Here is a 23,397-nt window from a genome sequence, read left to right as displayed (position 1 = left end):
CTTTTATTTAAAGGAAAAAGTCCAAACTCTTGCTCCGTTGATATTAATTGGCATTTAGGACTCAAACTTGTAAAATATGTACGTCAATGGTTTCATATTGGAGGTTTTATTCCTCTTTTTTTTTTCTAATATTTTGTGGTTAAATTTATAATTCAAATAATCTAACATCACGACTTTTATGATAAAAAAAAAAATTGAAGGTAAATTCATGTGTGTAGATATCTATATGTCGAAATGTCACATAGACCTGGCTATATATATATGATTCCACTGCTTCATCAAAATGGCTATAAAAAGAGGAAAGAAAATATGTTAATGCACCTTCTGATATATACAGATGAACCCCAAAAGATCCATGTAATCAATTTTAAATAATTGAGACTATATGACTTCTTGAGGTTGTATGGACACCGAGAAAATTGGGTTATACCAAAGCTTGGAAATAAAGGGAGAACTGCAGCTGTTCATGGAAAAATAACTAACTCGATGATGAGGAAGGAGTCGAGAACCAGGTGCCTTTCCAACAAGACTGCCATGATGGCACAGTGCAACAACTTCAAGAACTTCAAATTAAAAGTCTGGAGAGAGGATCAATATACAATCTTATCCTGTAAAGAAAGAAAGAGGTTGATTCCAAGTCGCAAAGCATGACACCAAATGAATAATACACTTGACATCTTGGCAAATCACTTTCTAGAGTTTGTCTGACATACAATTCAGGAATGATTCTTGCGCTGCTCATTTTAGCATGTGGACTAGCAACACCACCAAGAGAATGCTGGATGGGACTGCATTCTGTGGAAACCCTATTTGGCCACTTCTGTGATGGTTGGCTGCTTAATTGGAATTCTGAATGAAGCATGCTTGCTAGTTGCTATATATCAGAATTCTACATAAAATGTTTCTAACATAACCTGATTGACAATTATTACTGGTTCCTCACCTGCATTAACAAAAAAGCATGAATAGAAATCACAAGCAATCAGAAAAAACCACACCGGCAAAATCTCACCATACCAGCCTCATTTATGGTTAACCGGAACTATTCAATAAAATTACTTCTGATGGCTCTTAGTATCCTGATTTTAACCCAGAAGACTTCTGAAAAAGAAACTATACAAGGAAGCAGACACCCAAAGTTCACTTCCAGGAAGAGAACATGCTGATTTCAGATACTCGGTCGGCGTTCTCTGTCTATTCATCGGAGACCACCTCTTGGTAGCCGCATTCATGGCTACACAATCCTTTCTCTCCTCTGCAAGAAGAACATGGATCAACCAAGTCACATTTTATCAGAACTATCATTTTAAGAGAAAAATGACACCATCCAAAGGCAGAAGAGAAGCAGGAGCCATAATTTAAAACCAGAAGCAAAATTTTCTTCGATAAGCCTGAAACTGGAATGCAGCCATATCAGGAATTTATATCGTGAAGACAGAAAAAAAAAAAAAATTGACAATCGAGAATTAAATTTAGATCAATGTAAAATGAAAGAAAGCAATTTGTGGTGGTATGAACTATGAACATCTACAAGGAAGATACACAAATACAATGGTTAAACAAGACAAATCAATTAGGACTAGTGGTGTGAGGACAGATAAAGAAAGACCTAAAATAACTTTTATCATTTTCAAATAGAGATTTGACAGCTTACAGGTTAAGTTCATGATATTGCCCTCAATCAGAGTCGATAATGGAAAGATATTGATAGAGTTGATGCTAAAAAGTTGAGACCTTATGTCTCAAGCTTGTTGTCTAAATTACAACATTCATGGTGATAGAACTAGACCTATCTATACATTACAATTGGGACATGCAGTGGCTATCCCAATGGATGTTTTGATTTACAAACTTATCGCATTCTCAAATATTACAAGAAAAAAGTTGAAAAGTTCTGATCATGGATTGTAGGCAACAGCAACCCTAGTGATTTCATTAAACAGGATACATGGCCATAACATGGTAGATAAATCTATTGGGAGACCTACATTGGTTCCTCGATCCACATTTTTTCTCAATATGGTTCTCAATGACCATTGCAAGGTTGCAGCTTCAGAAATGAAGAGACTTGCATACTCGGGGAACAGCAGAATGAACCAAAGAACAACTAGCTCTAGATTAATTCAGTGATATTTGACTTACTATTAATAATATATGAGATCAAAGTAAAACTGTTCATAGGTTCAAAATTATCTCAGTATCAAAAAGTTATACTGGTGATTTTATTAGCTAATAACAAAACTCAACTCAGCTTAGGAAAGAAAGAACTGTAATAATTTCAAAACAAACTTAAGCATCTGGTTTTGACACTAGGCAATCCAAAGTATCCATACTTCAAGATGTAGAGACTAGCTAACCAACCTGTAAAGAGAAATTCCCTTCCCCTTCCCAATATCCTCCTTGCATGAAACACAGCAGCTCAATGAAGTATCTGCAGCATATCCTGACGGATCATCCAAACATGTACTCTTCTTCAAGGTAAGGAACTCTTTGTCGCAGCTCTCAATGATGCAATTGTGAAAGATATGTGTTTTCTTCGGGATAGGCCCATGCGATATCACACAAGTGTAATCTTCTGAGAGCTCAATCTCGGTTGGGGACATGTGACCCATGAACAACTGAGGAGAAAAGACAGAACCAGAAACCGTTCTGCCAGGTAAATATGAATCCATCTGAGAAGTCTTAGTCTTGCTACCGAACTCCATGATAGACCGAGGAGACTCAATGGACACAGGGGACATGGAGTTGGATAGACCAGGAAGTGTTTGAATCTTAAGCTGAGACCCAAAGACAACCATCGTACACCCTACATCACCAGTCTCCTCATTGCTCAGAGCATCAACAAGGCCAAGTCCAATGGCTCGTGACCTTCGATTGTGCCAAGGATGGTGTCTGCTCTCAGTACCAGTGGTGGCAGCTGCAGTCTCTACTGACAGGGGCTTTGTCTTGCAGTCTCTACTATCAGATGAGGACCGGTTCCCAGTGGCAAAGAATGGTATGGTCGCTAGCATGGACTTGGGACCTATTGCGTCCTCAGAGTACATGGAACTCTTCCTCACAGAGCAGCCCTCCACAAGGAGATTTGGAGAAGTGAAGGCGGGGTTGGGAGGTGGGGAAGAGGTAGTATCGGGCATCAACTCTTTTTTCCTGCTGACTGCCTTGGACCTCTCCCTCAGAATAATATCTTGAATCTTCGATCTCAGGAACATGGAAATAAGCTGCTGCAAATAGGGAGGCAGACCAAAATGGAAGACTTGAAACAGAGAACAAAAGGAGGAGGATAAAGCAGCTGGTTCTTTTCCTCTCTCTCTCTCTCTCTCTCTCTCTCTCTCAATCTGCGTCCAAAAGATGGGGTTGAAGACATTAAAGTAGCACAAATGGCAGTATAAAAACTACATCTTGATGTTGTGAGACCATAAACTCACCTGGACTGGCAATCAACAGAGAGATGAGGTTACCATGTTGAAGAAGAATAAAAAAGGACCACAAAATCTCTCCTTTTTGGTCAATATGGATTCTGCGTATTCCAGCCTTCTTCCCTTTATTCCTTCTTCTTTCTTGATCAAACCCCTCAGTCTCTGTAAGAGACCTGTGGAGAAGATGAAGTGCAATAGTAGGATAAATCTAGCCTCGACAACCATGAATCAAGTACACACAACAAAAAAACACGTTCGTTTCCCTACTGTTTGAGAACAATATCGCCGAAATCAGATGAAGTGCTCGTCCTAATCAAGCTGCCATCTTTCTTGCAGGCCAAGCAAATTGAGCACCGGAAGCCGGGAACCCACGCTCAAGATCGCGCCTTTCTGCGAGCCCTGCGGAATCCACAACCGGGCTCGGCGGTGGATGAAGGAGGTGACGCTGCCGCGACAACGTATTTTCCCCTTCCCGGTGCAGTGCGGAGGCTCTGTTTCGTTCTCGATCGTACGCGCACGCTGTGTTTCCTTCTGGGTCGTACAGGTGAGTGAGGCACATGGGGAAGTACGACTCGGCACCGAAATCGGTCACACGGGTGATGACTCGGCCTCTCCATACATGTACCATTATTGACTTTTGACGTAGGTAGGTTTCCAATCTCAGATCACCAAACACACAAAAGTATCGTCCCATTGGCTTCTATGCGGGGCCCGTATTAGTAACTGCGGAACCCACAGGTGTCATCCAATGACTGCGTTTGATCACTAGGCCGAAAACCTTCAACTAAATATTCACTTAATTGAAAATATATGGTTCATCGATTACATCACAATTTTACGTGATATAAATAGTAAAATAGCTACTGATAGGAAATTTTATATTCAAATTAAAAATGAAATTAATAGGACTAAATTCACCACTACTCTACTTGTTATCATCCTAAGAATTGATTTATTTTTAGAAAATAATAATACATATCAAAACCATTAAATCAGATATTATCAAATGAACTCGGAGAGGAGTTCAAGTGGGCTGACCCGCCGAGTCTTCCGACTCGGTCAGCTCGTGGTGAGTCGGATGCCATTTGACATGGGGCCGATGTTGGCGGGGACCTCCGCATCCATTTCTATCCCCTCGCCCTTTTTGTCCTATTCAGTCCTGTCCTCCTTTCGTCGTATAGCTTCGCACAAGTGCAGCGCGGCTCCCAACAGAAACTGCAATGGGATGGGGACACCCTGTTCGTGTGTAGACGTATCCCTCCGGCATGCCCTTTTCATACACACTGCAAGTTTGTATTTAGATGCATAACATCTATTAAAGATAATTAATATCCTATCCATTGTCATTAACTAATCAAGTGAAAAACCTACTCACTAACGCTCTTTCGATCTACCCATTGTTTAAAAAATGTCATTATAATCACTTGCTCCGATACCTATAAATAATATTCATCCAAAGTCGATTAATAGATATTAAAAAAATATGATGTTCTCTCAATCATTTTATTATATTAAATTATAATAAATAATATAAAAAATTAATTTATAGATTAAATCTCATATGTATTATGTTGGAGTTTGACCCTTAGCCTTACTTGAGAAAGATTGTAACGCCCCAATTGAACCCCACATCAAAATGGCATAGACTTGAATTCATATATTAGAGTGTGATAGATGTATTATTATTAATTTAGATTTAAATATTTTTGGTTTATCGATTTAATAGAGATCATGTCATGACAATAAACACTAAAAATCTTAAACTCACAAATCTACAACTAAAAGCTTCAGACACTCCGGACGTTGACCCTAAAGCTTTTGAGCAAACACCAATGAAACCTAGCAGCCATCAGAAGCTCCCATCATTGCGCTCATCAATGCTAAGAAGCTCCTGATGACGATGACTAAGGTGATGCTGGCGAAGCTTCGTCGAAGATGATAGCCCCCCAGTTGTCCAAGTTATCCAATGGTGCCGATGAGGATGATGATGACACACAAACAAGCAAAACATCCACAATGGCATTTGTTTTAGCTGTTCTTGATGCGACAAATCTTGAAAGATCTGAATGAACAAGTTTTTCTTGAAATGCAGATGCATGTCACTGTATATGTCAAGCAACAGAATTAGATCAACAGAGATCAATATGGCTTGCACTCAAAATATCAATGTAGCCAATGGCGATCATACGAGTGACATGTAGAACACATATGAAGCTACCAATATCTAACAAGTAAAGCCAAAGTTTAGGCTGTAATAAGTCAACATGAAGTTTTGAATAAGTTCTTCTATTTATCATTTCTTGTTTTCTAAAAGCAACCAGAAACACATTAAGTCAGAAACATAAGCTCTTAAAATAGCAAGTGAAATCAAGCATATGAGGAATAATCTATTGGTATGAAACCAGTGAAACTTTATACTGATTCAGAAAATTAAGTATATACTATAATATAAATAAAACATGCAGTAGATTTGTTGATAATAGATTTATGCTCGCTCTACTTTGTATAAAAACTGACTTCCATCACGATCTACTATGTATATAACGAGGAACGTTTAGGCTGTAACAAGCCAACATGGAGTTTTCAATGAGTTATCCTATTTTTCATTTCTTGTTCTCTAAGAGCAACCAGAAAGACCTCAAGTCATAGACAAAAGTTATTAACATAGCAAGTGAAATCAAGCAAATAGAGGAATACTCTATTTGTATGAAATCAGTGAAACTTTATACAGATTTAGAAAATTAATGTATACACTATAATATTGATAAAACATACAGCAGATTTGTTGATAATATATTTATTATGCTCGCTCGACTTTGCATAAAAATTGGCTTCATCACAATCTACCATATATCTAACAAGGAAAGCCAAAGTTTAGGCTGTAATAAGCCAACATGGAGTTTCCAATGAGTTGTCCTTTTTCTCATTTCTTGTCTTCTAAGAGCAACCAGAAAGACCTCGAGGCATGAAAACAAACTCTTAAAATAGAAAATGAAACCAAGGAATACTCTATTGGTACAAAACCGGTGAAACTTTTTACTTATTTAGAAAATTTAAGTATAAACTATAATATTGGTAAAACATAGAGTAGACTTGTTGATCACAGATTTATTCTCATTCTAATTTGCATAAAAACAGTTTTCACCTCAATTTATCATAATCAGCCAAAGTTTAGGCCGTAATAAGCCAACATGAAAAAAACAATCCAACATGAAGTTTTCAACGAGTTCTTCTATTTTTCATTTCTTGTATTGTAAGAGCAACCAGAGAAATAAATCATAACAATATATTTATGCTCACTCTACTTTGCTTAAGGACTTCATGCATGAAAATCTAACACTAACCACTGACAATTATTAGAAAAGAACACTACATTTGTTGTAAACTTAGTCACCTGGAGTGGGTTCAATTGACCATCTCCAGCGGTTTAGCTCTATGAAGGTCCATGTTTCCATTAATCCAAAAGACCATTTCTTCGTTCTGGAACATATGAACCTTCACATGCAGAAACCCTCGGTTCTAGCTTAAGACTGGATCTACTATTTTGACCTCAGACCGATCACAAGAGAACCGATCAATACTATCCCAAGGCAAAATGAAATCATAAATTGCTAGCAACCATGAAAGCAGAATTCAAACTGAACTTAATTCCGACGATCTCCATTGCCGAAACCTTAACAGAGAAATCCAAATACCAATAGTCAAATTAAAACCAAACTACCAAAGAGATAAGCTACAAATCCTATAAGCCCATAAGTCCAGGAGAAACAAAATAGAGGCAGAAAATGGCGCTAGATCTCGGCCAGCGTAAACGCGAGTTTGATGAAGAAGAGGAGCGGCAGACCGACCTGAAGAGAGAGACCTTCGCCAGAGTTCAAGAGGAGTAACGGAGGCCGAAATGACCAATATATCCTTATATACGACACTTCTTAAGAGACGGATCCGGATTCGAGCGGGGAATGATCCGAATCCGACGGAGATGCCAAGCTCGAGTTATATATACATATACATATATATATTTATATATATAAATATATATATATGTATATATATATATATACTGAACAATATATATATCCACTCATGATCCATATATATTGGCCGAAATGACCAATATATCTTCCGATCCGCTAGATCGGCCAAAAATTTGGATCCAATATAACTCGCGAATTGTATGAACCATCCTAAACAGAGATTCATTATAAACCAATTTGGATATGTTGCATGTTACAGATGTCAATTAGCACATTCCACGATGTTGTCTAAACAATAGTAACAGTTATGCCGGCTCATAGAAGAATATATATGCAGAAATATTCAATAGAGGTGCTCAACTGACACAAGATTTGGTATAGGAACCTTCAGTTATATCCTACACCAAGTGATTTACTTTTTCTATATGTTATTGCAGTCTGATGGAGAAAAAAGAAGCATGGAAGCACCTGTTCCCTTGCCATGAGAATTAAACCTGTGAGCACAAGGTGATTGCCGTATCTTTTGATATAAGAATGTCAAGCGCTAGTCGGATAGATCGAGTTCTCTTCTGCTCTTGATGACAGCTCTTTTCCTTGTATCGAGATCAATTATCTCAAGATCTTGCCAGATAACCGAATAAGATCTTCTCACCAATCGTCCCATCAGCCCTGACCAGTGAAGGGTCCTTCTCATCATCACCCAACTGAGAACCTTGCGCATGTGCCCAACCTTTGCGTCCACAGTTGTCCTTCTCGAAGAAGTACCATGCCAGTCGCTCAGCCTCCTTCATCCCAGCTTGAGTGTTTGCAAATTTCACGACTGTGATACCTGTGTGGCCCTCTTTTCCATAGATTGACTTTGACTTGCCACCGCCAAAGCCTAAATCTGAAAACAAACCCAAAAATATGAAACAACACGATAATATGATAATTAGTGACTAAGTGCACAAAAAAACACTATTCATCCTTTTACATAGAAATTATAGGTGTTCTGTGCTCCTCCTATCGAAGGTTAAAACGTTCTGGGCAGTTAAATACTCATCTTACAAAGTTCATAATATGTAATCACCAGATAACTAGCACTCTAAGTGGGCGGTGAAAGGTGATTTCATGGTAAATGTCAACAGAGGGTTGTGTGGATTTTCTTGCTAATATCAAGAAGGAACACAAAGTTGTTTCAGTGAAAATGATATGTAGGTAAACAGATCTAACATATCTCGGAAAAAGGGGAAATTTTTCCTTGTACATAGTTGGACCATATATTGTCTATATCATAATTATGTATACACATGTAATGATGATATTCACATTAGGAAGAAAATTAGGGGGAAAGGATTCTATCATGCAAACACACTGCCAGCTAATCTGACTTTTAAAATCTCTTATGTAATTACATGGTCACTATCGCATCAACATCCAATGCTACTTCACTGGAGATAAAAATCAGATTTGTTGTTTCAGGGGTCTGAGTAACACGATGCAATAGGTGAAGCAAAAGCAGAAGAGAGCAGTAAACCACAATTACGAAATCTACTGTTGAAAGGGACACAAATTATACAACAATTTAACGTTTACTGGCCCATGTTATTCAGAAGCGGCTACGAAACCAAGATACTAACTGAATACATCCATGGACTGACTAGGAGTGTTTTGCAGACTAGATGAACACTAGTTTCTGGTCATTGCTTGTCTTATATGATTTGTGCCATACATGAACAGAAAAACAACATCAAATTTATTAGAGGTGTGATCTACAATATTATTAGACCAATACCCAATTCATCACAAGTGTCAGTGTTCTTTAGCATAATAACTTGTCCCTAGGAGAGATATCTGCTAGCATCCATATACAAATACAATATGCCATTAACCAGTTTGTTCCTTTATCTTTGATAAATCACCCTTATCATAGATAAGTCTCAAGTATCAACATTAACTTGCATGCATGTTCATTCTTTTAATATCTCAAGACAATGGCACACAGGATGTCATGCAAGAGATAATCTAAATTTAAATACAAAGCTTAACATCCAAAGCAGCACATATGACAACCACAGTTCATTTTGGTGATTATTCAAGCACCCTGCGCTACACTATACTACACTACACACTGCACATCCACAGTAAGCAAAATCAAACTCAAGTCCAGTGCTGGGATAGCAAGAAGAAAAAGAACATCCTCATTTACCAAGGTTTGTAATAGTACTCTATGGTCAGTGAAAAAACCTATGAAGAAAAGAAATTAGAAGATATTCATTGAACAAATCACATCAATTAATATCAGATCAAGGACATGATGATAAAAAAAAAGGCTCATAAAATAGATGCATGTCAGCTCATGACAGACAAGGCTATTTTGACATTAGACATCAAATTTATTGTTGCGTTAGTACACAACTAAAATACAGCATACATGACATTCGTAACAGAATTTGACAATTGCATTATACTATAAGCTACATATCAGCATTTTCATAGTGGTGGGGAGAGAAGACCCATACCCACAAAAACCTCCCTTCCCTCTGACCATGAGGCTAACTAAAAGGCCAGCTACCACAAAGATCTTATTTTTGTTAAGAAAATTCCGACAGAGATAACTTATTTCACCCATTTAAGGCCCCTTTGTAGAAGGCTCAAATTAAAAAGTCATAATAATAGCAACTCTATCTTATCAAACAGCATGTTTAGTCTCATGTTGAGGACATTATATGTGCACAATTTCTCTGTAAACAGGTCACTCACTCCCAAATGGACCAGAACCTAGAAGGAATACAACTTAGGCATAAAAGTCAAGTGATAAGACCTTTAATCCAAATAGTAAAGCTAACTTTTTAAGTTTAAACCTCTGCTTACTTAAATCATTACCTGAGGAGACATAATTTGTTTTATAGAGTATACTAATGTCAGATGTGACAACATATGAAATTCAATAAGAAACCAAGACATAATAATTTGATCATTTATGAGTTTACTCAAGCTTGCCCTGCACAACAAACACTTCACACAATCAGATATCAAATGTGAACACTAAAAAGGAGAAATAATCATAACTTCCAGGCACAATTTAATAAAATTCACCAATTAGCTGAAATCACTTCGGCCTCCCATGTTGCCACAGCAGCAAATAACTTAAGATCCAGAAAAGTTGATTTTTAGTTTAGTGCTCAGCACCAAACTATAGCATCAGGGTTCGACCGAGCTTCATGTGATAGGAATTGTGCTCTGCGGGACTCAAGATCAGAATTTCCTGAATTGTCTAAGATCAAGGAATTGAGTTTCTCAGAAACAATCAACAATTTGTTAGAACCTACTAAAAGTCAAAAGGGATAGCCTCAAGTTCAATCAGGATAAGCCAGTAAATGACTGTCATTCAGAACTCAGTCAGAACCACTTATAGTTGGTCAACATCTAGACTAGAAGCTGATAAAACATGTTGCAGTTACTGAAATATTTCAAACTGAACTAGGTGAAGGGTCTCGAATCAGTAAGAACCAGATAGTAAACAATTGATTATTGTCATAATCAAGGGCTAATAAAACATAAGATGGTCCACCTGATCTCTTCAGAAAATAGAGGATTTCACATGTGAGACAAAGTTGATCACAATGCATATTGGTGGAGTCTACCAACCCTACAAACCATGGGTCAGACAGACTTAACAGGATCAGCCAAATCAAATTGTTCGGTTGGAATTTGCAACAGTTTACCCAGATTGACTGGGAACACCTCGAATAGATAAAGTCTATCGATCGTGGATCAACAGGGATATGCTATGTTAGCTGCAATCAGCTAGAATCTTGTATGAAAAATGTGCAATCATTTAAAATCAATAGAAAATCAGCAAGATAAACCAAAATTGGACTATGATTTAGTAAAACTTAGCTGAAATCATTTAAACACTAATTGTTGGGGTCAATCAGGATTCAGGACCACAGTTTTGATCAATCCTTAAAATGAAGATCAACATCCTGAAGAATATAGGCTTTGATACTAAATTGAGACCATTTTTTCCAAACCTTCAGCCTGAGATAGCCTACGCAATGAGATCAATCCATTCAACAACAGACGGAGAAGATAGAAAATAAGCATAAAGGATATCCTCCTATATATTGTGCTTAATTTGATACCGTGATATCTAAAGCACGAGAAAGTCTCCACTTTACAACTAGACCTACTACCCTGAGCTATGTAGGTCTGAACCAAGAGGAACCAAACTAAAGAAACTATGTATGTGTGATCCTTAAAAACAAGTCGTATCATAGGCATCGTTGAACACATTCAAACTGTATCTATATCGGACTGCCTACTGATTCATGTTGCACATGGGCCCTCTACTTAAAGATAGCAGCAGTGGCTCTTAACAGAGGTTACAAAGGCAATATGAAGAATAACATTGTACTAAAATGTGTCTAGAAAGCTGGTCATTCATGCAGATTCTTAAGAAGAGAAAGTAGAGTACATTTATCCCAAGAAGATTCCAATCCTTGGGATTTGGAAGTGCACCAGCCGACCAATACAGAGGGAAGTGAATGATATTGATTATAGAATTAAATACTTTCCCTTATCAACTGTAAAAAAGACTTAATTGCTGGTGCTTCTACCAGAATATTATGAAACCAGGGCATACCATCCTTACCATATGATTTGCACTGGTACACTGCTAAAATAATATTTAATATGTCGGTAGCAAGTACCAACCAATGTCGTCCATATATCTTCATACCTGTAAAATACCGGACTAGTGTGGTACAAAGCATAAACCCAATATCTGAAGCTGTGGACCATAGAATAGACCAATCCGACAAGGTACAAGGTATAGGGACATGGGTGAACCAATGATATGGATAATTACCAACATTTAAAACAATCTTTTAATTTTTTTAGTTGTGTACTGTGCAGTACCTGTCCAATAGGCATATCTATCCAATAATATTATGCGGCATGTACTAATACTAGAATATGAATCTCTGACACTGGTTACAAAATGTAAGTCACTATGAAATCAGAAGGAATTAGAAACTAAAGGGACCTTGTTTATAGTCTGGGCCTTCTTTTGCAGATATTCAATGATGCTCAAGAATTAGTTCTAGTGCTATATGTTAACCAAAAGAAAACAAAACAAATGCCTTGACAGAAGGAGCAATCATGAAAAATTGATGGGTCATGACATTTACTAAAACAATTATAGATTGGAAGCAGGGAGGAAACCAAAGTGTGGCTTAGTAAGATAGATACAACATTATGAGAAACCAGCTCAAGAGGATGATAATGACAAGAAAAAAGAAGTATCCTGGCAACAAGTCAGCAGAATAAGAAGCAAAATACCAAATAACAAGAATAAGACAATGACTCATCTTCAAAAACAGAAAGAACTAAGAATAAATTTGGAACAGAACAACTACCAAATAAAACTCATCTGAACAAGCCAGAAAAATTCATGCCTTGAACAGATAGTAGGGTGGCACCAATATTTGAGCAAACAAGAAAGGCATGGAAGATATGTAGGTTGCAACTATGATTCTTTGTCAAATTCAATATTGCAATCAATAAAATTAAAAGAGAATAATGACTGGGTAAACATATGTACCTTTAAGTCTATTATCCATCTCTCTATTACTCATACCCTCAACGCGACCATGTTTTCTCATTCCTGAACTTGTATTATGAATTATCACTGTTGGGGGCCATATGATAAGGTCTTCCCTGTTTGCTTGAGCATCACCAGCAGATACTAATTGATATGACTTGGAGTTTTCAGGGGTCCTTGAATAATTCCATCCCATAAGAACACACAAGGCTTTATGTAACCCAAGATGATCAACACGCAAGTTGGCATTTTGTGAGCTGTATGTGTGCATGATAAGCCCGTGCACATCAGCAAAATCCTTAGAGGCCCTGTAATTGTGCAAACCAAGGACACTGAATCAAAAAACAAAAACCATCCCCTAAGAAGCTAGAACAATAAAATTATAAACCAAAAGTTAATACGTAGCACTAGCTACTAGTTGAAAAGAATCATATCCTATCCTGAAAGATATTAGTCATAAAAGGTTTCACAAGATCATCAGTCATTGCTACATCACCCTTAATCTTAACCCAATTTGCTATCAAAACAAGCATGGAAAACCAATTACCCAAATTGACCACAAAACAGAAAAACATAGTTGGTTCTTCAATTCCAATCACAAACAGAAAAAAAAAAAAGTTAATGTCGATATAACCATTCCGACAATACAGCTCCCTCCAATAGATGAATACAAGAATATGCATGAGCATGCTGAACAATTGCAATGAAGAATTTAATTCTTGGTCCAATACCAATCTTGGTAACCAGTTAGGGCTGGTTCTAGCATGCCCAATAATAGTAACTGTTTACCAACCCATATGACCTGTTATCACCAATAAAATAATAAAAGGTGTAGCTATCTATATGGTCAAGCACTGGTCCTCGATCGGATTAGTAAATACCAATTTGCACCAATTGGTGCAACCAAAATTTGATTTCTTGGATGTAACTATGTGACAACTACAAAATCACAAGAACTTCAGAGGTATTCATTTCATGACAACCTCAAAAGATTTGCTACTAATAACCAGCACTAAATTGTAGATTTAAGCAGCATCAACGGAAGTACCACCCTAAATGTTCGGTCCAAATAGGCTACTTAAAAAGAAAATTAATCATTTGATTTGAAGCACAAAAGCTCTATATAAATCAGTGTCTATTGAGAAAAGAAAACATCAATTATGTTTGTCCTTTCTGATACAAAGGAAAGGAAGCACAAATAGTGATTTCAATAGGCGCTCAGGCGAGGCGACGCGAGGCCCGAGCGCCTCGCTTCATTTCCAGGCGGCGCACTTCAAAGAGGCGCCGCCTGGGCGCTCGCCCAAGCCCAGGCGCCAGGCGCTTCGGGCGAGCGCCTGGGTTAAACCAGGCGACCGAACCAGCGTTTTAGGTCTGGTTCGGTCTCCAGTGCTTTAGTTGGTTCAATCGAACCAGCTAAAGCACCGATATCAGCGCGACTTCCCCAACCCTAACCTTGCTCGTCGTTCATGCTACCGCTGCCGCTGCTTGCTACCGTTGTAGCCGCTCCCACTACCGCTGCTCACTGCTACCATTGCCACAGTCTCCGCTCGACGCTCCCACTGCTCGCTACTGTCACTGCCACTATCGCCGCTTACCGCTTTCGCTGTCGCTGCTGCTGCTGCCACTACTGCTCGTTGCTATCGCTGCCACTGTCGCCGCTCACCGCTCCCGTTGCTCACTGCTACCGCTACTGCTGCCACTGTCGCCGCTCCCGCTGCTCACTGCTACCGCTGTCGCTGCCACTATCGTCGCTCGCCGCTGCCGCTCTCGCTTTTCTCAATCAGCACCCTCGGTCTTCCCTTACACTCTTCTCTTCTCTTTCGTTAGTATATTGTTAACAATATACAGTATACTATTAACTGTATACTAGTAACACTATTTGTATTTATTAGATTAATAATATATTATTTTAATTTTAATACTGTTAATTTTTATTTATTTGAAATTATTGTTAGGTTTCAGGATAAATGGCAAGTGTACAGAGCAACTCAATAGAGTCTCCAATGGCATAAAAAAAAGATCCTGGATGGAAGTATAATTATCTAAAGGATCCGAAAGATCCTAATGTAATGACTTGCATGTTCTACGATGAGACTACTAGAGGTGGTATTTTTTGTGCAAAACATCTAGTAGAAAATTTTAAGAATGCAGCAGCTTGTAAAAAGTGTCCACCTGAGGTAAAAGAAGAGTTGTTGAGTTATATGAATGAAAAGAAGACGCAAAAGAATAAATCTTACAGGAATTTACCAGAAGACAATGTTGAATATCTCAGGGATGACGAAGATTATTCTATGAGTATTAACCCAAGTGAGAAAAAAGTATACGACAATAAAGGAAAAGAAGTTATGAGTACTAAGAAGGGTAAAAAAGGACCGATAGATCTATATATGTTTCAAGAATCACAGAAGCAATAAGGGCAAGTAGGAGACTCAAAATTTAGACAAACAAATATAAGTGATGCTTGTGATAAAGAAATAAGAGGAAGAATAATTCAACACATTGCTCGCTTCTTCTATCAAGCTGGTCTTCCCCTTGGTACAACTCGTTTAGACAGTTTTAAGGACATGATTGAAGCTATTGGAAGATATGGTGCGGGATTAAAACCTCCAAATTATTGTGAGATATGAGTTCTATTGTTGCAAAAAGAGTTGAATTATACAAATTGCTTACTAAAGGGTCATAAAGAATCATGGGCAACACATGGTTACTCTATTATGTCAAATGTTTGGACTGACAAGAGGAACAAGAGTATATTGTAGCATTGTAGCGGTACCGGGCGGTCCGCGTACCGGTATACCGTCGGACCGGTACGTACCGCCTGTACCGGGCGGTACCATTCGGTACTACATACCATGTGATAGATCAAAGGAGACGATTGAAAGGTTTTTTTAATGAAAATGAAGAAAAACATGAGAAAATTTTTACAATCATTAACGAAAGATGGAATTATCAACTTCATCATCCCTTACATGCAGCAAGATATTATTTGAACCCTGAATTCTTTTATAAGATTAAATCTGTTGGGTTTGATGCAAAAATTTTGGATGGGTTATATCAGTGCGTTGCAATATTAGTTCCAAGCCTTGAGGTGCAAGATAAGATTATTCGTGAATTATCTTTATATAAAAATGTCGAATGTCTTTTTGGAATTCCAATGGTCATTCGATCCAAGACAACTACGTCTCCAGGTATTAATAATTTGATATAATTAATTTCATCTATAGTATATTACTATGTTATTGCTAATAATAACATAAATTTTGCAGCTGAATGGTGGAATCTATTTGAAAATTCCAATCCGAACTTACAGCAATTTACTATCAAAGTACTTAGTTTGACATGTAGTGCTTCAGGGTGTGAGCGAAACTGGAGTACCTTTGAGCATGTAAGGATCACTAAATATTTTTATTTTAATTAATTAATTAATTTAGATAGATGTATTAATATATTTTAAAATTATATGACATGATATATTCACTCAAAGAGAAGAAATTGGTTGGAACATCAACGATTACACGATCTTGTTTACATAAAGTATAATCAAGCTTTGAAGGCTCGTCATGATTTGCAAAATAGAATTGATCCAATCTCATTGCAAGATATTGATGATTCAAATGAGTGGTTGGTGGGAGAAATGGGTGCTAACTTGCAAGATGCTGAAGACGAGCTTGTATTTGAAGATGATAGATTGACATAGGGAGATGTGGCAAGAGCTTTTGGTGTTGGAGAATTATAAACATATATAAGACAAATGACAAAGAGAAAAATGAGTACAAAAGCATCAAGCTCGGCTCCTGCTATTGTTAAAGACAGAGAATGAAACATATTTTGATGAAGAGAAAGGACAAGAGGAAGAGGACGAATTCAATGAAGATGAATTGTGTGAAAATGACGATAATATTGATTATGATGAATGACTTAGAAGTAAAATTTTATTATTTTGAATTTTGAAACTTTTTGTTAATGTGAAATTATGATTTTGTACCTTAGATTTTCTTAATTTAATAGCATATTTTTATTTAAAATTTTAAATAATTATATTTATTAATTATATTATATATTTTTATATCTTAGTATCTCACTTCGCTTGGGCAAGCGCCTAACGCCTCGAGCGTTTTTGGACCTTGGCGCCTAACGCTTTTTAAATCACTAAGCACAAAAGGAAAAGCATAACTAGAATAACAATTATTATTTGCTCATATGATCTACTGTCATAGTAAAAGCCAAAGAAAGGGATACTATATCAATCATGGATTGGCAAAGAAGAGACTAACCAGGAATCCACAACCAAGTTCTAAGGGTTTAAGCAGTGACTAAATGGCCAGTAAGAATATAATTATACACAAAAAGGCTTTGATGACCAAGATGCAAACAGACCATAAATAATCAAAATCTATGGATCAAAGTAATGCCTAAGATGCCAATGCCAGACAAGAACCATGCCATCCCTCAACTGACCTAGGAATGTTGAGCAAATTTGGCCTGTGCATACTGAACCAAGCTCTGCATACACAAGCACAGCAGAATCTAAGACTGGTACATACCTATTTTTTACATGTTTGCAGGGCCAATAATGCACAAAGGAACCTATGGTTCCATCCATGCTATTCTTTAGACAGCTACAATGCAATAAACAGTAGTTATAATGTTTAACATATCATCATCTTGTTTATCATATTGTATAGTGAAAAATGACGAACAAGCAGGGCCACTATCTTCAGAGTCAGGATGGAGAATGTCAAGCAAACATAAACTTTACAGTGTCGACAACTATTATCTGAAAGACAAATTATCTGAGTAACAAAAAGCACCAGCATTTACACAAGCAGGCATGGCCAACAAGAAATTTTCATTTGATTCATGGTGTAGAAATATAGAAGAGTGTGCTACTACCTATTAAAGGGTTCAGCTAGACCTTTGTTAAGAAATTATCATTCACTCTATGCCAACCCCAGCTTCATTCCTAGTAAAAATTCCCACTAGACAAACAAAGTGGTATTCTCAAATAATTGGATTCTGTATTACGAAGTTTAAGAACCAAAATGTACACGTGGAGAATGCAATCCATTCACAGGAGCGGCACTGGAATTTTGGATACCTAATGCACATTACAGTGAAAAAGATTATACCAAAACAGTAATGTTGTTTCTAATAGTTTTTTCAACACAAATAATGACAACAACCTTAATGGAATGCATGCTTTATCAACATTGCCAATAAAAGGTGATTAATACTAATCATCTCAAAGAGAAAAATAATCAAAACCCCTCTTATATTGCAGTGTAAGAAATTTCTGGCCACCAACATTCTAATTACACAAACTTCAAAAAATGTTGGTACTCTTTAAAAGAAAATGAAAAGGAAGGAGGAATCTAATTTAAGGATTCATTACTTCCAGCCACTACATCAGGCCAGAAATTATATGTAATAGCGCCTTCATCTAATCCTTGTGACAATTTGCAAAACAGACAATAATGCATTATTCAGATAGTCCAGTTCACAATCAAAAGTTAAAAAAGGACAAGCATATAAACAGGTGGTCAAATTTCTTTATCAAGCACAATGAACTAGGAGAGAAATCAATCATCAAATAACAGTCTTAGATTCTGGACAGTAATAATGCAGATCCAAATATTCACTTGGTCAGTAATAATGCAGATTCTGGACAAAATCAAGTTTTATAAAGAAAATGATGGCAATACTAAAGCCTCAAAGTCATAAATAATTACACAATTGGTCCCAAAATTTTGGAAAACCAAAAATCAATATAAATTATAAAGTCATAAAATTTCAGATGATAAACCACATACAAGTAAATAAATGAGTTGAGAAAATATCTTATTATAATATGCAACCAAATACAAATAATAATAGCAATAATAACAAGCAATAGTTGTTGAAATAACCAATGCAATATTTCAATAATAGTGTCGAAAGCTTATGAAAAATGGAACTGGGGGCAGCCAAGAACAAAGGAATGATAGAAATAATCAAGAAGCATGTGCAAGAACAATAACTAAAAAGAACCAGCTGATATTGTTTTCAAAATCCAAGTAACAAAATTATAAATGCAACCAAGAGATAGGTAAAACCAAAACAAAGAAGGCAAAAATGACTTAGAAAGCAGGTGTTCCATTCTACTTTCCCCTATTGCTCAAACCCTATTATAATTAACTACAACTAAAAGACTGTAAATACGCCTCAAGCCTGGTGTCTGATTCTTCTTTCCCCTGAAAGAAAGCAGGAACATGGGGCACTGATCACTGTCCTAGTTAACAAAGAAATTGAGAACTCATAGGGCTTTGTCAGTAAAGGGCTTTTAGTCAGCTTTATTACAATGGAAGTGGAAGCCTTAAGCGAAGCAATAAAAGCAGGCTTCCAGTTGTTGTCACATGCAGTACCACATTAATGTATCACAGCCACAATGAGTCCATGTAAACAGTAAGAAAAAACTTGCAACCAAAGGAGAAATGAGGCCCTTGATTCTTGGTATACATCTGTTTTACGTTTAATTTTGCAATGCAAACAATAAAGAAGAGCAAAATGGAAGATGAAAGAAATTCTCCTTCACAAGATCACAAGGATACTAGAAAAAGAATACAAAGAGAACACAAGATACATTTATGTCTTTCAGGTCTAATTCAGGCTCTGCAGCTTCACCATAAATTATAGTTTTTTGTTTTTCTAATACCTTCTTTATATCAAAGAAAGGTGTGTTTGAACAAAACCCAAGCTGCTAATAGGACAAGCTTTTGATCTGAAACTGAGCACTGAGCAGTGAATGCAACAAATACCTTGCAAAATTCAGATCATAATGATCTGAAGGTTTAAGGTAAGACTACCACCTCTAGCTAAAATGCATGAGTAGCAAGCACTAAAGCACAAGCATTCATTCCAACATATATAGTGAAAGTAGAAGGCTATGAGACTGTGATACCCACACTTTCAAAGACCCAAATTCCGATCACATTGAAGATTGTTACCAGATTGCAAATGATAAAAAGAAGTATCAATAAAAGAAAACATATTCTCAATCAATAAGGAAAGAAAATTAAGCATGGTCATACAAAAAAGAGAACATAAAAGGTACAAAAAATTAGGCGTAACCAAACCTGCCACAAACAACACACTGCAAAGGTCCATTTTTTCCATCCTCCAAATATTTCTTTCTTTGGGATGAATTCTCATTTATCGTCTTTGACAACCTAAGAAACTCTTCAAAGCCTGCATATCCAAATCCAGAAACACAGGAGGCAGATCATCAGGTCGAAATTTCTTTTGGGGCATTTCCTCATAAATTTTCTCCAGCCAACTTTGCTTGCTTTGACAACCTTAGCTCATCATGATAGTCCCTTCTAAAAGGACAGCTGTTGCCACCCAAGTAGTTCCTCCGGTCTCCACCAGATCCTGAAGGGCCAATAGGGATCCCATTAGGGTTCCCATGTTGCATGACATGCGGCTCGGTGCCACCAGAATTCATCTTCTTCGCTGTACTTCCTCTTTAGATGAAGGCCCACCTTCCAGGGGACGCCTTGGGCCATCAAGCCCAAGGCTGCGGCCATAGTGTCACGAACGGTCGTCGCGCACCCACATCAACTCCGTTTAATGAATCGTTCGTCGCTCTCATCTATATGTACAGTCACTTGGCAGCCTGTTTTGCCTTGGTTTTGAGTCATTTTGCTTGTAAAAATGTAAGTTCGAATAAGCTACAGCGTTACAAAGTGGTCGCTCACCGAACTGAGCAAAACAGCCCCAAAACAACCTAAAACAGCTCTGTTTTCGTGTGCCGCGGGCTGATTTCTGGAATCTGCCTCCGCTCACCAAAACGTCAGCCATCTCAACCCCTTGGAACCCCTCGGGTGGCATAAGGCTGGATGGGGCTTCGGTATAGTACCGGGCGTTGAACACTCATTCACAAGTTCGCACGTTACCTTAACGGGAACTTGTTGTCGCGCTCGGGACTCGGTGAGCAACTATTTATGGGCTTGCAGTTGTTCGTTCAACCTTCTAAAGCTCTTGTTTTCCCCCTCTCCCTCTTTTCTCTTGTGCACGCAAGGTGCTCACTGAATTGCTTGTAAAGCTTCCCCTCTTCGCGAGACTTCGGGACTTGTCCGTTGCTCGTTCTTTCGAACTAATCAAATTTCTCTTTTACAGGTCCTTCGGGACCTGCGAGAGGTTGCAAGTGGGCTGATCTTTGCGAAGCAATATCGTAAAGGTGAAGCGCGACTTAGGCAACACAAGCTAAGTTCGCGTCTTGGCCGCAAGGGTGCCTCACGCCTTAGGCAATTCCAGCTAAGGCCGTGACATTGTGGTATCAGAGCGAGCAAGCACTTCGAGCGAGCAGCGAAGGAACTTTGCAACTTCGCCATGGCAAAGCATCGTTGCGAATCAAGCAAGACGGGGCAAGCCGAACCCTTGCCCTAAGCAACCGCAAGTGGGCTACATGTGCACACTCACTCTTATGCTGTTGGAGCTGCTCAAGAGGAGCGCGGCAGCGAACATGATGAGCGAGAAGTTGGCTACTCTCCGCGAGCGGAAAAAGCGCAATCTGGAGCGCTAACTGGGAAAAAGAGTCACAAGGAGAGACTCATAACGGCGGAAACCCGCCTGGATGTTCTTGAAGCGAGCGTAGAGGAACTCTACCATGGCCAACAAAGGCTTGTCGGGGTAGAGAGCTCGCAAGAGGAAGCAGAGTCCAGGATCGACAAGGTCGAGGCCCTAGTCGACCGACTATCAGATGACACCAAGGATTCCATGCAACACCTGCAGGAAGTTGTGGCGGAACTTACTTCAAGGGTGACAATGCTCACTAGAGCACTAAATGCGGGAGAAAGCAACACCTGCATTGCACCACCACAAAATTTGAGGGCACCCGAACCTCATGGATATGGAGGGGCCAGAGATGCCAAAGAGCTTGAGAACTTTCTGTTCGACATGGAACAATACTTTCGAGCTACGAGGCCCAATTCTGAAGATACCAAAGTTTCTATAGCAACAATGTATCTGAATGGAGATGCAAAACTTTGGTGGCGAACTCGTTGGGAGGAGATCCAACAAGGTCGATGTCGGGTTGACACTTGGGAGGACTTGAAGCAGGAGTTGAGAACTCAGTTCCTACCGGAGAACACAGAGTTCGTCGTAAGAAGGAAGTTGAGACAACTCCGCCAGAGTACCACCATCCGAGACAATGTGAAACAGTTTTCTGCACTAATGCTGGACATACAGGACATGTCCCAGAAGGACAAGTTGTTCAGCTTCCTCGATGGTTTAAAGCCATGGGCTCAATAAGAATTAAATTGAAGGAATGTTACCGATGTGGTCGGGGCAATTGCTGCTGCAGAAAGGCTCACCGACTTTGTTTCCTTTGAAGACCCAGGGAGAAGGAAACAATCTTCAAGCAATCGCCCTCCAAAACATTCTCGAGGGAAGGAGCTCGGGGGTGAACAAAAGAAGAAGAGTTCCAACAAAGGGCCAAACTCGAAAAGCAAGGCCTCAAAACCTGGAGGATGCTTCTTGTGCGGAGGACCGCACCTGGTGAGGGAGTGCCCACAAAAACATGCACTCAATGCTTTGACGGCTTCCATCCACCCCCCAATCGGACAAGGGCAAAGTTGTTGCTCTTAGTTCGAGCAGTTCTGAATCCAGCAGCGACGACGAGGAGTCGCAAGGACCCCGGATGGGAGCAATGCGTTTGTTGAATGTCATGCGGGGTCAAGTGGGAGAGAACATGAAGACAAAGCTAAAAAAAGCAGGAAGTAGTGAGCTGTTGTATGTGGACATCAAGCTAAATGGCCAAACGACCCGTGCAATGGTGGACACGGGCGCTACCCACAACTTCATAGCCGATCGAGAAGCATAGCGACTTGGGTTGATCTTGGAGAAGAGCCCAAGCCGAATGAAGGCGGTGAACTCGGAGGCCAGGCGAATCTCCGAGTTAGTGAAGGGAGTCCCCATCAAAATCGGGACATGGAGCGGGAACACCAACATGATGGTAGTGCCACTGGATGACTTCTAAGTGATTATTAGAATGGAGTTTATGCACACGGCGAAGTTGGTGCCAATGTCGTTCTTGAACTCCTTATGTATGATGGGAGGTGACGACCCCTGCATGGTTCCCGTCTCTCGGAGAGGAACCAAGGAGCCCCAACACATATTGGCATTACAATTGAAGAAAGGGGTGTGAAAAGGTGAATTAACATTTGTGGCTGCTATGAAGCTAGAGCCACTCGACGAGAAGGCCATTCAAGAACCTGCTGTGGTGGCGAACGTCCTGAAAGAGTTCAATGACGTTATGCCACCTGAATTGCCGAAGACTCTTCCACCACGCAGAGGCGTGAATCACAGCATCGAGCTGGAGCTAGGAGTGAAACCTCCAGCGAGACCACCCTACCGCATGTCCCCGCCAGAGTTGGCGGAACTC

At 38.8% G+C, this 23,397-nt stretch overlaps 1 protein-coding gene, 1 long non-coding RNA gene and 1 pseudogene across 5 annotated transcripts; all 3 read right to left on the bottom strand.

Moving 5' to 3' along the window:
• Positions 1–288: 288 nt before the first annotated feature.
• On the bottom strand, positions 289–4,004 carry LOC103988746 (FCS-Like Zinc finger 8-like). Of its 4 annotated transcripts, XR_010514386.1 has the most exons (5): positions 3,684–4,000; positions 3,426–3,589; positions 2,362–3,335; positions 1,018–1,255; positions 289–943 (listed from the first exon to the last, which is right to left on the bottom strand). XR_010514386.1 is itself a non-coding variant. In XM_065188153.1 (4 exons), the coding sequence occupies exons 3-4, from the start codon at positions 3,207–3,209 to the stop codon at positions 1,195–1,197; spliced, it is 909 nt and encodes a 302-aa protein (XP_065044225.1). In that variant the 5' UTR covers positions 3,210–3,335; positions 3,426–3,589; positions 3,684–4,000; the 3' UTR covers positions 1,009–1,194. The 4 variants fall into 4 exon arrangements, 3 of the variants coding, with proteins under 3 accessions (XP_065044225.1, XP_065044223.1, XP_065044224.1); XM_065188153.1 differs by lacking the exon at positions 289–943 and having other exon boundaries at positions 1,009–1,255; XM_065188151.1 differs by lacking the exons at positions 289–943; positions 1,018–1,255 and adding an exon at positions 1,262–1,397 and having other exon boundaries at positions 3,684–4,004.
• Positions 4,005–5,076: 1,072 nt separating this feature from the next.
• LOC135677774 (uncharacterized) lies at positions 5,077–7,297 on the bottom strand. The gene is made up of 2 exons (XR_010514749.1): positions 7,265–7,297; positions 5,077–5,518 (listed from the first exon to the last, which is right to left on the bottom strand). It is a non-coding gene; the product is annotated as an uncharacterized LOC135677774 (long non-coding RNA).
• A 289-nt stretch (positions 7,298–7,586) lies between these two features.
• On the bottom strand, positions 7,587–20,457 carry LOC103988774 (uncharacterized; annotated as a pseudogene).
• Between the last annotated feature and the right edge of the window lie 2,940 nt (positions 20,458–23,397).

This window comes from Musa acuminata, chromosome BXJ1-6 (genome assembly GCF_036884655.1).
Source record: "Musa acuminata AAA Group cultivar baxijiao chromosome BXJ1-6, Cavendish_Baxijiao_AAA, whole genome shotgun sequence".
In the NCBI taxonomy this organism is placed as follows: domain Eukaryota; kingdom Viridiplantae; phylum Streptophyta; class Magnoliopsida; order Zingiberales; family Musaceae; genus Musa; species Musa acuminata.
The sequence above is the reverse complement of the archived record's forward strand: the minus strand, read 5'-3'. Positions and strand labels throughout refer to the sequence as shown.